At 44.4% G+C, this 16,903-nt stretch overlaps 1 protein-coding gene across 1 annotated transcript; it reads right to left on the reverse strand.

The window, feature by feature from the left end:
• Positions 1 to 2,980: 2,980 nt before the first annotated feature.
• Positions 2,981 to 15,380, reverse strand: LOC127572667 (thioredoxin-like). The gene is made up of 5 exons (XM_052020163.1): positions 15,241 to 15,380; positions 13,165 to 13,269; positions 10,624 to 10,683; positions 8,284 to 8,349; positions 2,981 to 3,190 (listed from the first exon to the last, which is right to left on the reverse strand). Exons 1-5 carry the CDS (start codon positions 15,265 to 15,267, stop codon positions 3,128 to 3,130), a joined length of 321 nt encoding a protein of 106 aa, XP_051876123.1. The 5' UTR covers positions 15,268 to 15,380; the 3' UTR covers positions 2,981 to 3,127.
• Positions 15,381 to 16,903: the final 1,523 nt, after the last annotated feature.

Here is a 16,903-nt window from a genome sequence, read left to right on the forward strand (position 1 = left end):
GTCCCAGTGCATGTTGCCCCCGGGAGGACTGCGCTGGGGACGAGACAGTCGCCCACCTCTTTGCGGGCTGTGGGTTTGCGAGGAGGATGTGGCAAAAGATGCAAGGGTCCTTGTTACGTTTCATCCCCTGCAACTGTGTAACAGAGAATTCTCTGATCTACGAGCTGTTCCCAGGGACACACACACAGACTGACATCAACTGCTGCTGGAAGGTCATCAACTCAGTGAAAGACGCCCTCTGGTCAGCCTGAAACTTGTTGGTCTCCCAGCACTGCGAGATGTCCGTAGGGGAATGCTGCCGACTGGCACATTCCAGGCTGCAGGAGTACGTGCTGAGGGACGCACTGAAGCTGGGTGCAGCCAACGCAAGGGCTCGGTGGGGAAGGACTATTAGTTTAGAGTTCTTCTGCCACTGGAGAGGGAGGAACGGGGTCAGGCGAGGAAGCCCCTTAAATATTGTAAATATGGGATTGGGGTAGCACCCCAGGGAGCCACACGAGTGGCATCGGTGCTGTATTTTTTTATATACGTATATAAAAAGGTAACACTAATGATTGATCCGTACACGAATGTAAAGGGCTTGCACTGTTTTATTGTTGTATATAGGTTTGTTTTTTTATGATGAATAAAGTTTATTTTGTAAAAAAACAGGCCAAGTGGCCTCCTGTGGTGCAGCCATCCTGCAGTTGCTCCACCAGAGAGACACTGTAATGGCGTCTGCAAGTTCCTTCTACAAACACCATCCTTCATCGGCAGGTGTCTGGAGTTTCAACACTGCAGCGTGGGAGCATCTCCATTACACAGACCACAGCTGGTCAAGCTGATGGCTCTCCATCACCCCCCTCAAGAGTAATTAGGAGATGGTATTAAACAACAGCCTTGCCAGTGACATCGAAATCCTGTAAATGAATAAAACATTTTCCCACAAAGAATTAGAAACAAAGGAAATTTGAATAGTTGTAGGCTAGGTTGGCCCTTCAAGCCTGTTCTGCCATTCAGATAATTGGACGTGATCATATTTTCTCAACATCAAAGTCGTACTCTCTCCTACAGCCCTTGACATCTTTTTGTATCTAGTAATACATTCAGCAACTTGGCCTCTGCAGCCCTCTGTGGTAGTGAATTCTGCCTCAACAGTCAAGGAAATTTCTCATCTCAGTCCCAATTCTCTCGTCCTGCATCCTGAGACTGCGATCCCTCAATCTAGACCCCCAACCGGGTTAAGCATCCTTCTGCTAATCTAGTCTGTTGAGCTTTTACCAGAACTTTGTACATCTCATTTACATCCCCTCCCACTACTAAACCTCTGTTGAATACAGGCCGTGTTGACCCTAAGGTGTCTTCACACAGCAGTACTGCAGTCTAGGAGTCAATCTAGAAAACTTCTCTGGCTAGAAAATCCTTACGGTGAGAGGCGTCCTCCCAGTCAGATCCTTCCTGTATGGTTGGAACCTCACTCCCAGCATGCACTGACCCCGGGAGGACTGTGCTGGGGACAAGACGGTCGCCCACCTCTTTGTGGGCTGTAGGTTTGCGAGGAGGGTGTGCGAAAGATGAAAGTGTCCTTGTCACGGTTCATCCTCAGCAGCAGCGTAACAGAGGATTCTCTGATCTACGGGCTGTTCCTGGGGACACACACAGAGACGGACATCAACTGCTGCGGGAATGTCATCAACTCGGTGAAAGACGCTCCTTGGTCAGCCCGAAAACTTGTTGGTCTTCCAGCACTGCGAGATGTCCGTAGGGGAATGCTGCTGGCTGGCACATTCCAGGCTGCAGGAGTACGTGCTGAGGGACACACTGAATGAAGCTGGGCGCAGCCAACGTAAAGGCTCGGTGGGGAAGGACTACAGGTTAGGGTTCTTCTGCCACTGGAGAGGGAGGGGTGGGGTCAGGTGAGAAAGCCCCTAAATATTGTAAATATGAGAGCGGGTAGTTTCCAGGGAGCCACACGTGTGGCATCGGTGCTGTTTTCTATATAAAAAGGTAGCACTAATGAATGATCTGTGCGAGAATGTAAAGGCTTGCACGGTTTTGTAATTGTATATAGTTTGTCTTTTATTATGAACAAAGTTTATTTTGTAAAAAAAAAATCAAAATACTCTAAGTGTAGTCTCACCATTGCCCTGTATAATTGTAGCAAGGCATCCTTACTCCTGTTCTCAATACCTTATTCAGTGAAGGCCAACATACCATTTCCATTCTTTAACTGAAGGGGATCCAATTGTATTTACACTTTCCTCTTTAAGTCATACTCCCTGTTAACAACGTGGAATAGATGTTCTACTGCAAAATTAGATGTGCAAGGGAGGGTAAGTTTCCAGTTCCATAATGAATAATCAGAGGGAAGCCCTCTGTGTGCTTCTAATGTCACTTACTTAGAAAGCTCTTACTCTCCCCACTGACAAGTGGATGAAGGGAAGAACAGCTACTTCCCTTCAACCATTTGGTTCTTGAACCAACGAGCATGGCCCCAACCCAAATTATTAGAGTTTAGCAACACTATGACCTGAATGGACTTTTTTGTTCTAACTGTATTCTTTCTTGTAAAATTTATGTTTATCTTGTAAATGCTGCTTATATGCTGCTGTGTGCCTGTGAGGCTACTGCAAGTATGTTTTACATTGCACCTGTTCATACATGTCTTTAAGATATTTACCTATTAGTCATGTACATCAAAACACAGTGAAATGCATCTTTTTGCATTACTGAGAACGTGCTGGGGGGGGGGGGGGGGGGGGGGGGCAGCCTGCAAGTGTCACCACTCTTCCAGCACCAACATAGGCAATGCCCAGCTCCGACCTGTACGTCTTTGGAACATAGGAAGAAACTGGAGCACCCAGAGGAAATCATGCAGACATGGGGAGAATGTGCAAACTCTTTATAGACAGCAGCAAAATTGAACCCAGGGTCACTGGGTTAAACAATCAAGGATCTAACTATATAACATTTAACATCATTGTTCACAATGCACAAGAAAGACCATCATGTAACACCACTTTTATTATTTTACATCCTAGAACACATCAATGTGCATTAATTTCTTTCATTTTGCTCCTATCCATGTTACAGAAGGGACAGGTGCTGAAGAATTTACAAAAGGCATCAAAGTGTCTCTGGCGTTGCATCACTCCAATTCCTTGATTTTACTCTCCAGTTGTGATTTGTCTGCTCCAGTAATCTTGTCTACCTGAAAATGCAACATTGATGAATCAGCTGGTTTAATGAGACCAAAGTACCTGTGGAAGAAAAGCCTCACATCGGCTTGAGTGGCATTCAAAGTGTTACAGAGCACAACCCAATGTGGGCCACTGCCTGGGATCCAAGAACTATCATCCTTGAAGATTCTTTAACATTCCATTATTTCTTGCAGCCGCCATTCCTCTCTCATTGCTGATGTCCTCAGCCTGATCCCCTCTCCAACTCACTGCACCTGGAATCTCTGCATTGGTGTGGCCTCTTGGAGGAAGGCCTGTTTGACAGCATGAGGCCTTGGTGAAGAGCCAACCCCACGGACACCCCATCAGAGACCCGACTCCCGGATCCCACTGGAGCTCCCGATGCTGAGACCCAAGGACCCAGATTGAGAACCGGACTAACCAGAGCGCCCGACAGTGACCCCAGTGTCCTGACCCCCCCACCTGCGGAGGTGAAGTCCTGAGGCCCGACCTGACGCACGACCTGCAGGGATGCCAGATGCAGGGCCCCCTCCAGATCGGAAGTCCAACCCTATGGAGCACCCGGGGCAGAGTCCCAAATGCCAAGGCTCCACTAGATACCCCCACTTACCTGCTGGGGCAGATCACTCCTCTTCAGGACCTTCAGACCTGTATGGAAACAACAACTTACCTCACAGGCCAGCTGAATCCATTCCAGGTCTTCCAAGTCTGTTCACTAGCAGTCACTTACCTTCCAGTCCAGGCGAATCCGCTCCAGGTCTTTCCTTAAACAATCACTAACCAGGTAGCTCCACTCCAGGACCGAGAAGTCGCAGACACTTACCTCAGAAGCATAGTAAGAAGGCTGGGCTGCAGGTGAGGCTGAAACAGCACGGATACAAGGCCCCCTTTCCCAGCATAGTACTAGCTAACGTTCAGGCCATTGAGAACAAAGTTGATGAACTATAGGCAAGCCTGACCTATCAAAGAACTGAGGGACTGTTGTGTGCTATGTCTCACCAAAACGTGGCTTACACCTGCTTCACCTGACTGTGCCATACAGCCCGAGGGCTTCTCAATCCAGCTAATGGATTGTTAGAGGCGGAGGGGTCTGCTTCTTAATCAATAACTTGTGGTGCTCAGATGTGACGGTCCTGGCGAGCTCCTGCTCACCCAGCCTGGAATATCTAACTGTGAAGTGTCGACCATACTGTGAAGGGTAGCTGGGAATGCAAGGGTTAATGACTGGCAGTGTAAGGGTTAATAGTATGCATTTTAGTATGGTTCTCACTGTGAAAGGATTTTCAAGGTAAAGAATGATCTCATTATGGTGTGATTTAGTTACGTCTAGTTTTAATAGCAGGTGCAAGTGGGAAGAAGTAGTTTTTTTTACCTATATCTTGTTATGTTCGAAACTTTATGTAAACAATTGCCTGTGTAAGAGTAGTTTCTCACCTAGCGTTCCCACGAAAAAGGGTATAAAAATACACAGTAGCCGAGCCTTCTTTGAGTGGGTCTCGGTATAGAGTTAGAGTTACATGGTTTACTCTGTCTCTTTATTTTCCCACTCCTGCTAGCGAAAGCTAATAAAGCATTTATCGTAAGTTCTTTGGTTCTGCTGTTGTCTGATTATTTACAGAAGCGCAGGTCAACTTTGACAATACTAGCTGCCAATGGGAGTTCACTTCAGCTATCCTGATGGCAGTCTACATCCCACCCCAGACAGACATGAAGCCTGCACTCAGTGAACTGTACTCCATTGTCAACAACCTTGAGACAGGATACCCTGAGGCCCTCTTCATTATTACAGGTGACTTCAACCAGGCCAACCTCAGGATTGTGTTACCAAAGTACGACCAGCATGTCTCCTGTCCCTCCAGGGGCCCTAACACCCTTGACCATTGTTACACAACCATCAAAGATGTCTTCCAAGCCACCCCTCGCCCTCACTTTGGTAAATCTGACCACTAGGCTGTGCTCCTCCTCCCTGCATACAAACAGAAATTGAAATGGGAGGATCCACTACAGAGAGTCGTGCAGCGCTGGTCTGAGGAAACAGATAAGCTTTGACGTGACTGCTTTGAGTCAGTGGACTGGTTCATGTTCAAAGACTCAGCTGCTAGCCTTGACAAGTACATCACCATCACGGACTTTATCAGCAATTATGCTGAAGATTATGTACCAAAGAGGACAATACAGGTGTTCCCAAACCAGAAACTGGGAGATCCACTCCTTACTGAAGTCGAGGACTGCTGCATTCAAATCAGGTGACCCTGACCTTTACAAGAAATCGAGATACAACCTCCAGAAAGCTATCAGGAATGCCAAGAGACAATACTGGTTCAAAATATAGTCCCAGACCAGCTGTCAGTTGTGGCAGGGCTTACACGCTATAAACGGGCTACAAAATGAAGTCGGGCAGCATAGTTAACAACAGCGCATCCCTTCCTGATGAGCTTAATGCATTTTGTGTGTGTTTTGAACAGAAGGGGAGTGGATTGTCACCACCCACCCTGACAGCCTCCAATGCAACTGAACCCGTGGTCACTGTCGAGGACGCAAGATCAGTCTTCCAGAGAGTGAACCCGAGGAAAGCATCTGGCCCAGATGGTGTCCCTGGCTGTGTGCTCAGATATTGTGCTGATCAGCTAGCAGAGGTATTTGCAGACATATTTAACCTCTCCCTGCTTCAATCCAAGGTTCCCATCTGTTTTAGGAATACCACTATCATTCTGGTACCCAAGAAAAACAAGGTAACATGCCTTAATGACTACCGACTGGTGGCTCTGACATCCACCATCATGAAGTACTTGAAGAGGCTGGTCATGGCACACATTAACTCCCACCTCCCAGACAACATTGACCCACTCCAATTTGCCTACTGCTGAAACAGGTCTACAGTGGATACCATCTCCCCAGCCTACACTCTGGAGCATCTGGACAGTAAAATCACCTATGTTAGACTATTGTTTATTGACTACAGCTCTGCCTCCAATACTATAATCCCAAGCAAACTCATCACCAAACTCAGAGACCTGGGACTCAACACCTTCCTCTGCAACTGGATCCTTGACTTTCTGACCAACAGACTGCAATCAGTGAGGATAGGCAGCAACACCTCTGGCATGATTATTCTCAACACTGGTGCCCCACAAGGCTGCATCCTCAGCCCTCTACTCACTATATACTCATGACTGCATGGCTAGATTCTGCTCTAACTCCATCCACAAGTTTGCAGATGATACCACCATAGTGGGCCGTATCTCAAATAATGATGAGTCAGAGTACAGGAAGGAGACAGAGAGCTTAGTAGAATGGTGTCATGACAACAACCTTTCCCTCAAATGTCAGCAAAAGAAAAGAGCTGGTCATTGACTTCAGGAAAGGGGGTGGTGCACATGCATCTGTTGATATCAATGGTGCTGAGGTCGAGAGGGTTGACAGCTTCAAGTTCCTCAGAGTGATCACCACCAATAGCCTGTGCTGGTCCAACCACACAGATGCCACAGCCAAGAAAGCTCACCAGCACCTCTACTTCCTCAGGAGGCTAAAGAAATTTGGCATGTCCCTTTTGACACTCACCAACTTTTATCAATGCACCATAGAAGGCATCCTATCTGGATTTGTGTATTGCTATCTGGATGCATCACGGCTTGGTATGGTAACTGCTCTGCTCAGGACCACAAGAAACTGCAGAGAGTTGTGGACACAGCCCAGCACATCACACAAACCAGCCTACCCTCCATGGACTGTCTATACCTCTCGCTGCCTTGGTGAAGCAGCCAGCATAATCAAAGACCCCACCCACCCAAGTCATTCTCTCTTCTCTTCCATCAGGCAGAAGATACAGCAGCCAGAGGGCACATACCACCAGGCTCAAGGACAGCTTCTATCCCAGTGATAAGACTATTGAATGGTTCCCTTATATGATGAAATAAGACTCTTGACCTCACAATTCACCTTGTTTGACCTTGCACCTTATTGTCTACCTGCAATGCACTTCCCTGTAGCTGTGACACTTTACTCTGTATTCTGTTATTGCTTTTACCCTGCACTACCTCAATGCACTGTGTAATGAATTGATCTGTAAAAGTGGTATGTAAGACAAGTTTTTCCACTGTACCTTGGTACAAGTGACAATAATAAACCAATACCAATTTGCACACAAACCAAAAGTTGCCATGGGCCATAGTTTAGCTGTCCCTTGTTTATGCAGTTTCCAGAGAAATTTTTATTGAAGTGCATTTGACAATTACAGACCCATTCAGCAATTAAAAAAAAGGTCTGTATTTGCCGTCTCCACGGTTTCTCCACCAACTTTGAAGTTGTACGTCCAATTTCAAAAATCAAGTCATTTATGCAAATTGTGGACTGCAGAGTCCATTCCTTGTGGAATCCCACCTCTTTCCAATCCATATTATCACCTTTAACACTCCCTTCCAACTTCTGTCTGTTTGCCACACCCTGATACCAGTCCTCTGACTTCACATGTTTTGACATGGTCAGCACAGACTTGATGGGCCAAAGGGGCTGCTACCTTGTGGTATGGCTGTGTCACAGTGCTGAGTCTAATACAGCCCTTTGAAAACCAAATTTGTCAAGCTTACTGCACCTTATCTACTCTATTACATTTACAGTGAAATTGATAAAGGTTGGTCAAACATTTTGAATAATTGCTGTACATTCTTATTTTCAGTTTTATAGATGTTCTAACTTTTTCAACTCAGTGACAATTCTATTTTTTTTTAAATCTGTTGTCCAACTCATTTCCCTTTTCTTTTAAAGAAACATGTTTTATAGTGCCTGTCTCTTCCCTAACTTTATTTCCAATAATATGTAATAAAATTCATCTGAACCAGGAGTTGAATCCTTTCTAATCCTAAGCAGTTTTCAATTATCTCCCCACTCTGTCTTAAATCAATGTACAGCATTGCTAGGCATGGATATTTTGTGCAAGAAACCAAAGATGAATTTCCAGCCAGAGGTTTGAAAAATTGAGCAATAGCACAACCCATTCCCATTTGGCATTGCCCCAACACACACCAAATCTGAATTCACCCAACATCTCCATGTAAAAGGGGAGTGATTAAGAGAATACACTGCAAGTACCAAAATATCATTGTACCTCCTTTTCTTTCTTGAAAAAGATGAACGTCGGCAAAGACTTGATGTCGTAAGCCACAGTTATATCCTAAAAGGACAAACATTAATAGAATTATAGGATACAGTACAGTAACAAGGCATTCCACCTGTCAATTTTCTGCTAGTGACCTGGCCTAGATGAACATCACCCAGCTCCTGCTTGCCTCAATTACCACTCAACAAACATTCTAATTCCTTTTAAAAGACTGACCCAGCTTCAATGCAATCTATGGTGAAGAATCCAAAGTTGAATAACCATCTATCCACTTTCACCTTGCTTCATTTGGCCATTTTCTTAAAATCAATAAAAAAAATTCTTTGATAGGTTTTTTGGCCTTCGCTTAGTGAGAAAGTCCTCAACTGGAAGCTGGTAGGTCAAAGGTTCAGGACATGGTCACATGTTGATGAAGTTACTGCCCATCCTATCTGAATCCCACTATGGTATCTGGGGCACTTCAAATACCACTTTTTATTCAAGACATAGGCATTGCTGGCAAGGCAAGGCCAGGCCAGTATTTATTGCCCATCCTAAATACCTTAAAGAAGATGGTGGTGAGCCACCTTCATGAATCATGAACTCCCACAATGCTGTTGGAGAGGTAGATCCAGAATTTAGATCTAGTGGTGATGTAGCGACTGGAATACATTTCCAGGATAGGATAGAGTGTAACTTGGAGGGGAACCTGTAGGTGGTGCTCCCATGTGCCTGAAGCCCTGGTCTTTCTTGGTGAGAGTTTGGGAGGTGGTGTCAGAGTAGCCTAGGTGATTAACAAAAGTGCATTTTGTAGATGATAGAGCCACGGTGATAAGTAAATTTTAGAATTAAAAAATAATTAAACAGAGTAACTATTAACCAATTGAATGGTTGTAAAAACCCATCTACTTCACGAAGAAAACACATTGCCTTAACCCTGTTTGGTCTATAGGAGATTTCAGACCCAGCGAAGTGGTTGACAGCCAATTGCCACCTTCTTCCTCTTCGGCAGTCCCTTGGGATCAAGGTTCCACTCTGGCTTTCTGGGTTCTGAATTGGCCAAAAGGCCGATGTGGGAACTGCAGACCCGTCCACAAATGGGGCAGGCAGGCAGGTTGGAAGCACAGGGTTTCTGTATGTGCTCTCGATGCACTCGTGCAGTGAGTGAGAATTCTGGCAAGGTCAACATCTTGGACCAATGCAGTCCACAATTACCATTCCAGGCATTAGTAGGGAGCTAGTTAAGCATGGGGTCATCAGTGAACAAATTGCTGTCAGCTGCAATGTAGAAAGATGTACAATTTAGTAACAAAGCAGAGCAGAGTGATTTAGCCACTTACGTCGAGACCTTTTGTGCTGCTGGTATTGAGAGATAGAAAATACTTGCATTTATACAGCACGGTAACCAGCCCAACGAGCCTGCACCACCCAATTACACCCATGTTAACCTACTAATCCCTAAATCTTTGGAATGTGTGAGGAAACCAGAGCACCTGAAGGAAACCCACGCAGTCACGGGGAGAACATACAAACTCCTTACAGACAGCAGTGGGAATTGAACTCCGTTTGCTAGTGCTGTAATAGCGTTACCTAACCGCTATGCTACCGTGCCATAATAGGCACATGTCTCTTCAGGAGATTCCAGAGTCTTTTATAGCCAGTGAAGTACTCAAAAGTGCAGTCACTAATGTAATGAGGGAAACACAGCAGCCAGAATGTGCACAGTAAGCTCTCACAAAACAACATGAAAATGACCAAATAATCTGTTTTAGTAATGTTGGTTGAATGATAAATATTGATCAAGATACCAAGGAGGACACCCATGATCTTCTGCACAATTGTGCCACAGAACCTTTTACAGCTCCTGGGCTAAGACAAGACAGGGTTTTGGTCTAACATTTGGAAAAATTCCCTCAGAAGTGCACTGGAGCATTGGCCAGGATAGTTTTTCTTTTAAGAAAGAAGCACACAAACCTCTAGAGTGGGATCTAAACTCAGAAGAAAGGTGCTACTCACAGAGCCACCAAATATCTATCCATCAAATCCCTCCAGAGTTCTGAAGACCTTTAGAAAGTCAAATGTTAGCTCAGTCACACTAAGGCAAGGGCCCCAGCCAGTTCAGCCCTTTCTGAATATCACCACTTCCCCAGAGCCCCTACATGCTTTTAAAATACCAGGACCGTGTAGAGCACCCCAAGTGTGGTGTTCCCAGGGTTTGATACTTTCAGAATTTCACCGTTCATTGATCAGACCTCCAAGAATTGAGCTGCAGTAATTTATCTCCCATTTTTAATATTTGTGATGTATACCTAAACAAAGTTTAGTTTTTGCAGAGGTTCTCCAACTTACCTCAGCTTCATCTGAATCGACTGAACAGAAAATCACATCTGTATGTTCTTCAGAATATTTCTGGGGAGGAAAGTAAATTTATTCCTTACACGAGAAATACTTGTTCCCAGATGCTCTCATTTAATTTTACATTAAGTTACTTAAATAAAACATTTGAAATACTGTTGAAAGGCTTAAATTCAATAAATCTGCAATTGAAAAGCAGTACTGATGGGTGGTTTTTCTTTAATCACCAGTTGTGAAAACTTATCTGCTTCACTCATGCCCTTCAGGGATTGACACTGACACTTAACAGATGAGGCGGTTAAGAATCAATCACAGTGGTGGGTCTGGAGTCACAGGCAGGCCAAACCGGTTTTCTTTGCCCAAAGGATACACCAGCACTTCACACCCAACTGCCTTCTGAAATGGCCCAGCAGATCACTCAGTTCAAGGCTCCACCATACAGTGGGGGGGGGGGGAGAAGGGGGTGGAAATTAGGAATACCATCTCAGTTTAAACTAAACTAACCAATACCCATAGAGTCAAACTCTCATATTCCACCTGGGCAGTTGCCAACCTGATGGCAGGAACATCAAATTCTCAAACTTCTAGTAACTGCTCTCCTCTGTTCCTTCCTCCCCTCCCCCCTTCCCACCACCTTTTGTTTTCCTCTCCTCCTAGCCCCCATCACCTTAGCTCTTTCCCTGCTCCCACCATCTCCATCCGCCCATCACCCACACACTCCTTCCACCGAGTCCCCTCCCCACCTTTATTCCATGCTCCACCATCCTCTCAGATTCCATCTTCTTCATCCCTTTGTCACTTCCATCCATCACCTCCCACATTCTGATACCATTCCCACTCTCCCCGCCCCCTCACCTGCCTATCACCTCCCCACCCACTTGGATCCACCCATCACCTGGCAGCTTTTTATACTGGCTATCTCCCCTCTTTCTTTCCAGTCTGGACAAAGGGTCTTGACCTAAAACATCAACCTGTCCATTTCCCTCCATAGATGCTGCCTGACCCACTGAGTTCCTCCGGCACCTTTGCATTGCCCATGTCAAACAGCACAGAAATGTGCCCTTTGGCCCACACCAAGCACAGTTACATTAATCCCATTTTATTTTCCCCACATTCCTATCAAATCCCCAATTTGCCTACACATCAAGGATAATTTACAGTGGCCAACTAACCTACCAGCCTGTATGTCTTTGGGATGCCAGTTAGAAAGTGCAGCAGCCCAAGGAAACTCAGGTGATCACAGGGAGAACATGCAAACTCCACACAGACAGCAGAGGTCACGATTGAACCTAGTTCACTGGAAGCAATAGGCAGCAGTTCTACTTGCTGTGTCACCAGTGCCACTATTCCGAGATGTCACTGGGATTGTTCTCCTTGGAGTAGGGAAGGTTATGGAGATAGGAACCTTGTCTGGAATCAATTCCCAGAGATTCACTACCCTCTGCAAGAAGTTGTTCCTAATATCTGTTTTATATGACCACCTCCTTACCTTGTAACTATATCCCCTTGTTCTCCCACTAGTAGAAACATTTTAACATCTACCCTGTCAGGCTATTCCACTGTGAGTGTAAACAGGGTAACCAAAACTGTACACAACACTCCAGGTGTGACTTCACCAATCTCTTGTACTGTAGATGTGTATAGATCTACATTCTTTGGAGTTTAGAAGAAGGGAGGGGGTGGAGGCTATATTATTGGAGGGATTTAAAGAGGAAGTAGATACATTTTTGAAAGACTGGGGAATTGAGGGCTTTGGGGAACTGGCACAGAAGAGGAGATGAGGCCTGGGGCAGATTAGCCATGATCTTATTGCAAGGTGGAACAGGCTCGAGAGGCCAAATGGTTGATTCCTTCTCCTAGTTTGTTATGATCTCCTTGACCATGGCAACAGTATTTACCAAATAACGTCACAGATCTTGTTACTGTGGTTAAATTACTGGACTGGCAGCCAGTAATCCTGGACCATTGATTAAGAGACAGGAGTCTGAATTCCAGCATGGCAATTGGGACATTTGAATTCAAGTAATTAGATTAACCCAGTGTTGGAAGTGATAAGAACCAAACTATGCCAATATCTGGTCCGGCCTATACGCAACTCTTGACTTTTAACTACCTCCTCAGTTCAGGAAAAATTAAGGATTGATGATAAATGTTGGCATTTCTGTCAATATCCACATCCCATGAATAACTAAAAGTCAGACTACCCTATTATCCAATTAATGCAGCAAAATATTATGGTGGAAGCAGCTTGTTGCTACAAGCAGGAGAAACAGTTCCTGATGAATAAGTTTAAAAGGAGACATCTGAGATATAAACCAACTGTACAAGGACCAAATATGTGGTATAAATGGGCAGTTAACCAGCAATTAGCTGCAATTCCTTTTGGGTCACAGAGAACCAAAGATGCTGTGCACTAATCAGAAGGTTGTGGCATATTGGTTAGGTTTGTGGGTTCAAAGGTTAGCTTTTGTCATTCAGCAATAATCATGCTGTTCAGAAGACTGGGTCACAAATTCTGCATCTGCCAGTACTCACAGCATATATTGGTTTGATATAGTTACAAGGCCCACACCAAGTCGCGTAGAAATCAATAACAACCAACTTGTCGCCAGCTTCCTTCAGCTTGGCGGTGAGCTCATCCTGAAAGATTAAAAACAGGTTATTTTAGTTAAATTAATAGTACTTTTAAAACAAAGAGTCTCAGTTGGTACTTGTTATGCCTACTTGGCTCTGTGTATCCTGTGAACTTCAAAGTCAATGGGTGATACATTCCTCCCCCACCCCCAAAAGAGTACTATTCACTTGGGACAAGAATACCTGAAAGATTTTCCTTCAGCAAACAGTGAAATTCAGGCACCACTTGCACCTCTGAAATAATAATTTGGGAGCTAAACTGGCCCTCTTTGAAAGTGAAACAAGAACAATTTTGATTCCTGACGGAAGACAGAGCCACTTTAATAACAAGTGCACGCATCCAGTAAAAGTTGCTCAGTCATCCTCTGCTCCGCCCCTGTAACCAACGTTTTCAATGACAACACATAGCTTCTAATAACGTTTTGGTTTGATGACACTGTGAATGTATTAACTTGATGTCACTGTGAATCTAAGGAAGGGGTTGTGCCAATTGTATTATATTTCCTGTATACATTTATGAATGAACTATTTTAAAGATAAAGTTAAGAACTAACCGAGTCCAAGGAAACAAAGGTTTATTGACCACTTTCGCTCTCCAGAGATACTTATATGCTCATTCAAGTGAGATGGAAGGTTATAAATCAGTTGGAGGTCAGATTTAGTTTCACGTTCTGGGTTTCACAGACAAATATCCGTCTTGCTTTCTCGTTACGAAAGACATTCCAACATGATAGATTGTTAAGGCGCGGCCCAGCAGATAGACAGGTCGACACCCTGAATACCCTCCCTCTCGAAATCAGCAAAGCGATGCCGCGGGAGGCCATTTTGCAGTGCGGAAGGGAACGACAATCAGACTCGGTTCCCTTCCACACCACACCCAGACACTTCACCTCTTTCACAATTAAGACCCACAAATAAAACGCATCAGGCAATACACCATCAAGCTAACAAAATGTGAGGTACAGCTTTCTCAGATGCATCTCTTTCCAGCTTTTAAACCTACTGCTATAATGAACTTCAGTTCACCTACCCTAATCATTTCCTTCTACGTCTTGGTGTCACTTTTTGTTGTTTGATAACACTCCTGGGAAGTTCTTTGGGACATTTTGCCTCATTAAAGCTACTATATAAATGTAATTTCCATCTTTGTGCTAAAAATTAAAAAAAAATTGAAACCTTGTAGGAGAGCTGTAGTAAACTATTCCCAATTCTGGTTCAATCCCAAAACTTTTGGAGGATGAAAGAAGGTGCCGTAAACAACCAATACAAAACCAACAGACTTTAAACGGAGAGCCCCACAAATCCTCACGCACAGCCTGCGGGAGAGAGTCTGCGTTGTTCAAAACAGGGTGGTCGGAAGTTAATTCAGCCGCAACTACTTCCATTCATAGTGTCATCAACATCGTAAAACGTTGTAGAGAGTGGCGCCAGAAGCGGGCAAGGGAATACTCGGCGGGACATCAAACGCTGGTGAGAAAAGTAGGTTTGAAAGGACAACATATCGGAGCAGAGGGTCGGGGGAAGGAATCTCAGAGGTTGCGATCTCTGCAGCAAATGGTGCAGAAATTAAGATCGAGGATGATCGAGAAGCCCTGGTATATTTGAGAGTTGTAGGGCGGGAGATGAAAACAAATCCAGTTCACGGCCAAACACATTTTAAAGGAGAAAGGTACAGAAGCAACAGGAACGCTCTAGGTGATTCAAAATAAAGTCTCAGGACAGGCTTCCTGTGTAGCTTTCTATAGTTAGTGTTAAAATAAAGTAAACACACAACATTCCTGTGACTTAATACTTAAGCCAAAAAAGTAACATTTTACACCCTGTATTAACAAGCACAGCCTTTTCCTTAAGATGCCTCACATGGTTTGTAACACGGTTTAAGGAACCGCCTGGGGAACCAAGGTCATCAGATTAAAATAACCCTGAAAAATCTCACAAAAATGAACACTAAGGCTGAAAAGTTGCTTTCAAGCTTACCATATTGCAAAGATGGTGCACAACCATTGTGTCTGTGTATGTCTGTCTTCCCCTTGCTGTTAGGCAAAGCTCGCCAAACTGCCAAGTGCTCTGTAATTTATACTCAGGAAGGACAGGAGGAACACGCCCGTTTAAGATAAAGGAAGTTCTGCTTTTTCTTTATAACTAATAGCTATAGCAACCGAATATGGATAATAAAGCTGCTTCCCCATTGGCTTGGTAAATTTAGTAAATGACGTGTTTCCCCGGATGTAGGAGGCCGTTCAGCCCATCAAGTCTACACCAGCTCCCTGAGCAATCCCATTCCCCATTAAATTTTCCTGCAGGTTTAAGGAATAGTACTTCATCTTCCGTCTGGGCACATTGTGGCATTCTGGACTGAATACTGAATTCTACAACTTAAGGTAACTTGATTTATGCCTGTATCAGTCATCCAGTAGTGATGTTGGCTCAGCTTTTTTTCATTTGAGAGTAGAGGACACGACCTGCCGGGCACACCTTCCTGCTCTGTATTTTACAAGGTCTACATTATTTTGCCTAGGTTCTTTTGTCTATGTTCCCACTCTCCAACTGCTCCCATTAACTCAACGACCAGATAACCTTGTTTACAACTGATCCCCATGGTCACCCGGTTTTACCCTATCAGAAACATCGCCCTCCCCCCACCCTTCCTTTTATCTCCTTCTCAGTTCTGATGAAGGGTCTTAGACCTGAAACATTACCTCTATTTCTCTTCCCACAGATATATAGGCAGCACAGTGGAGCATCTAGTAGAGCAACTGCCTCAAAGTTCTAGCGACCTGAGTTCATTCCCGACCTCAGCTGCTATCTATGTGGAGTTTGCACGTTCTCCCTGTGACCACGTGGGTTTCCTCCGGATGCTCTGGATTCCTCCCACATTCCCAAAGATGTGTGGGTTGGAAAGTTAATTGGTCACTGTAAATTGCCAATAGATCAGTGGCAGAATCTGGGGGGAGTTGATAAGAATGTGGGGAGAATAAAAAAAATGGGATCATAGAGTCATAGAGCTATACAGCACAGAAACAGCCCCTTTGGCCCAGCTCTGACCAATGTAGGATCAATGTAGGGTTAGTGAAAATAGGTGGTTGATTGTTAGTGCAGACTAGATGGGCCGAAGGGCCTGTTCCTGTACTGTACGTCTCTATGAGACACAGCCTGACCTGCTGAGAATTAACTGCATATTCTGTTTTTATTTTAGATTTCCAGCATCTGCAGATTTTTTGTGATTTTCATTGTACCTGGGTTGCTGGAGCTGTGAGACAGCAGCTTTATCAAACAGCAAAGCTGATGGCATTGGGGAGTAGCTTCCTGCACGATCTGGGTCAGTTCTTTCACAGTCTTAAACACACAACGAACATTACACTCTCACCAATTAACAACTTCCTTTGTAAAGTAACCTCAAAGCTCCTTAAAACATTCCAAGACAAAATAACACAACGTACTAGTGCTGAGATAATGGGGCACCTGACTGAAAGCTTGGGTGGAGAGATGCGTTCTGAGAAATGACAAAATTAGAAATGATTAAAATGGACTTTATTTATTTTGTTCTGATTGAATTCTTTCTTGTAAAACTTATATTTTATTTGTGTTTAATTTATGTTTTTCTTGTGAATGCTGCTTATATGATGCTATGTCCCTGTGA

This window comes from Pristis pectinata, chromosome 7 (genome assembly GCF_009764475.1).
Source record: "Pristis pectinata isolate sPriPec2 chromosome 7, sPriPec2.1.pri, whole genome shotgun sequence".
Taxonomy (NCBI): domain Eukaryota; kingdom Metazoa; phylum Chordata; class Chondrichthyes; order Rhinopristiformes; family Pristidae; genus Pristis; species Pristis pectinata.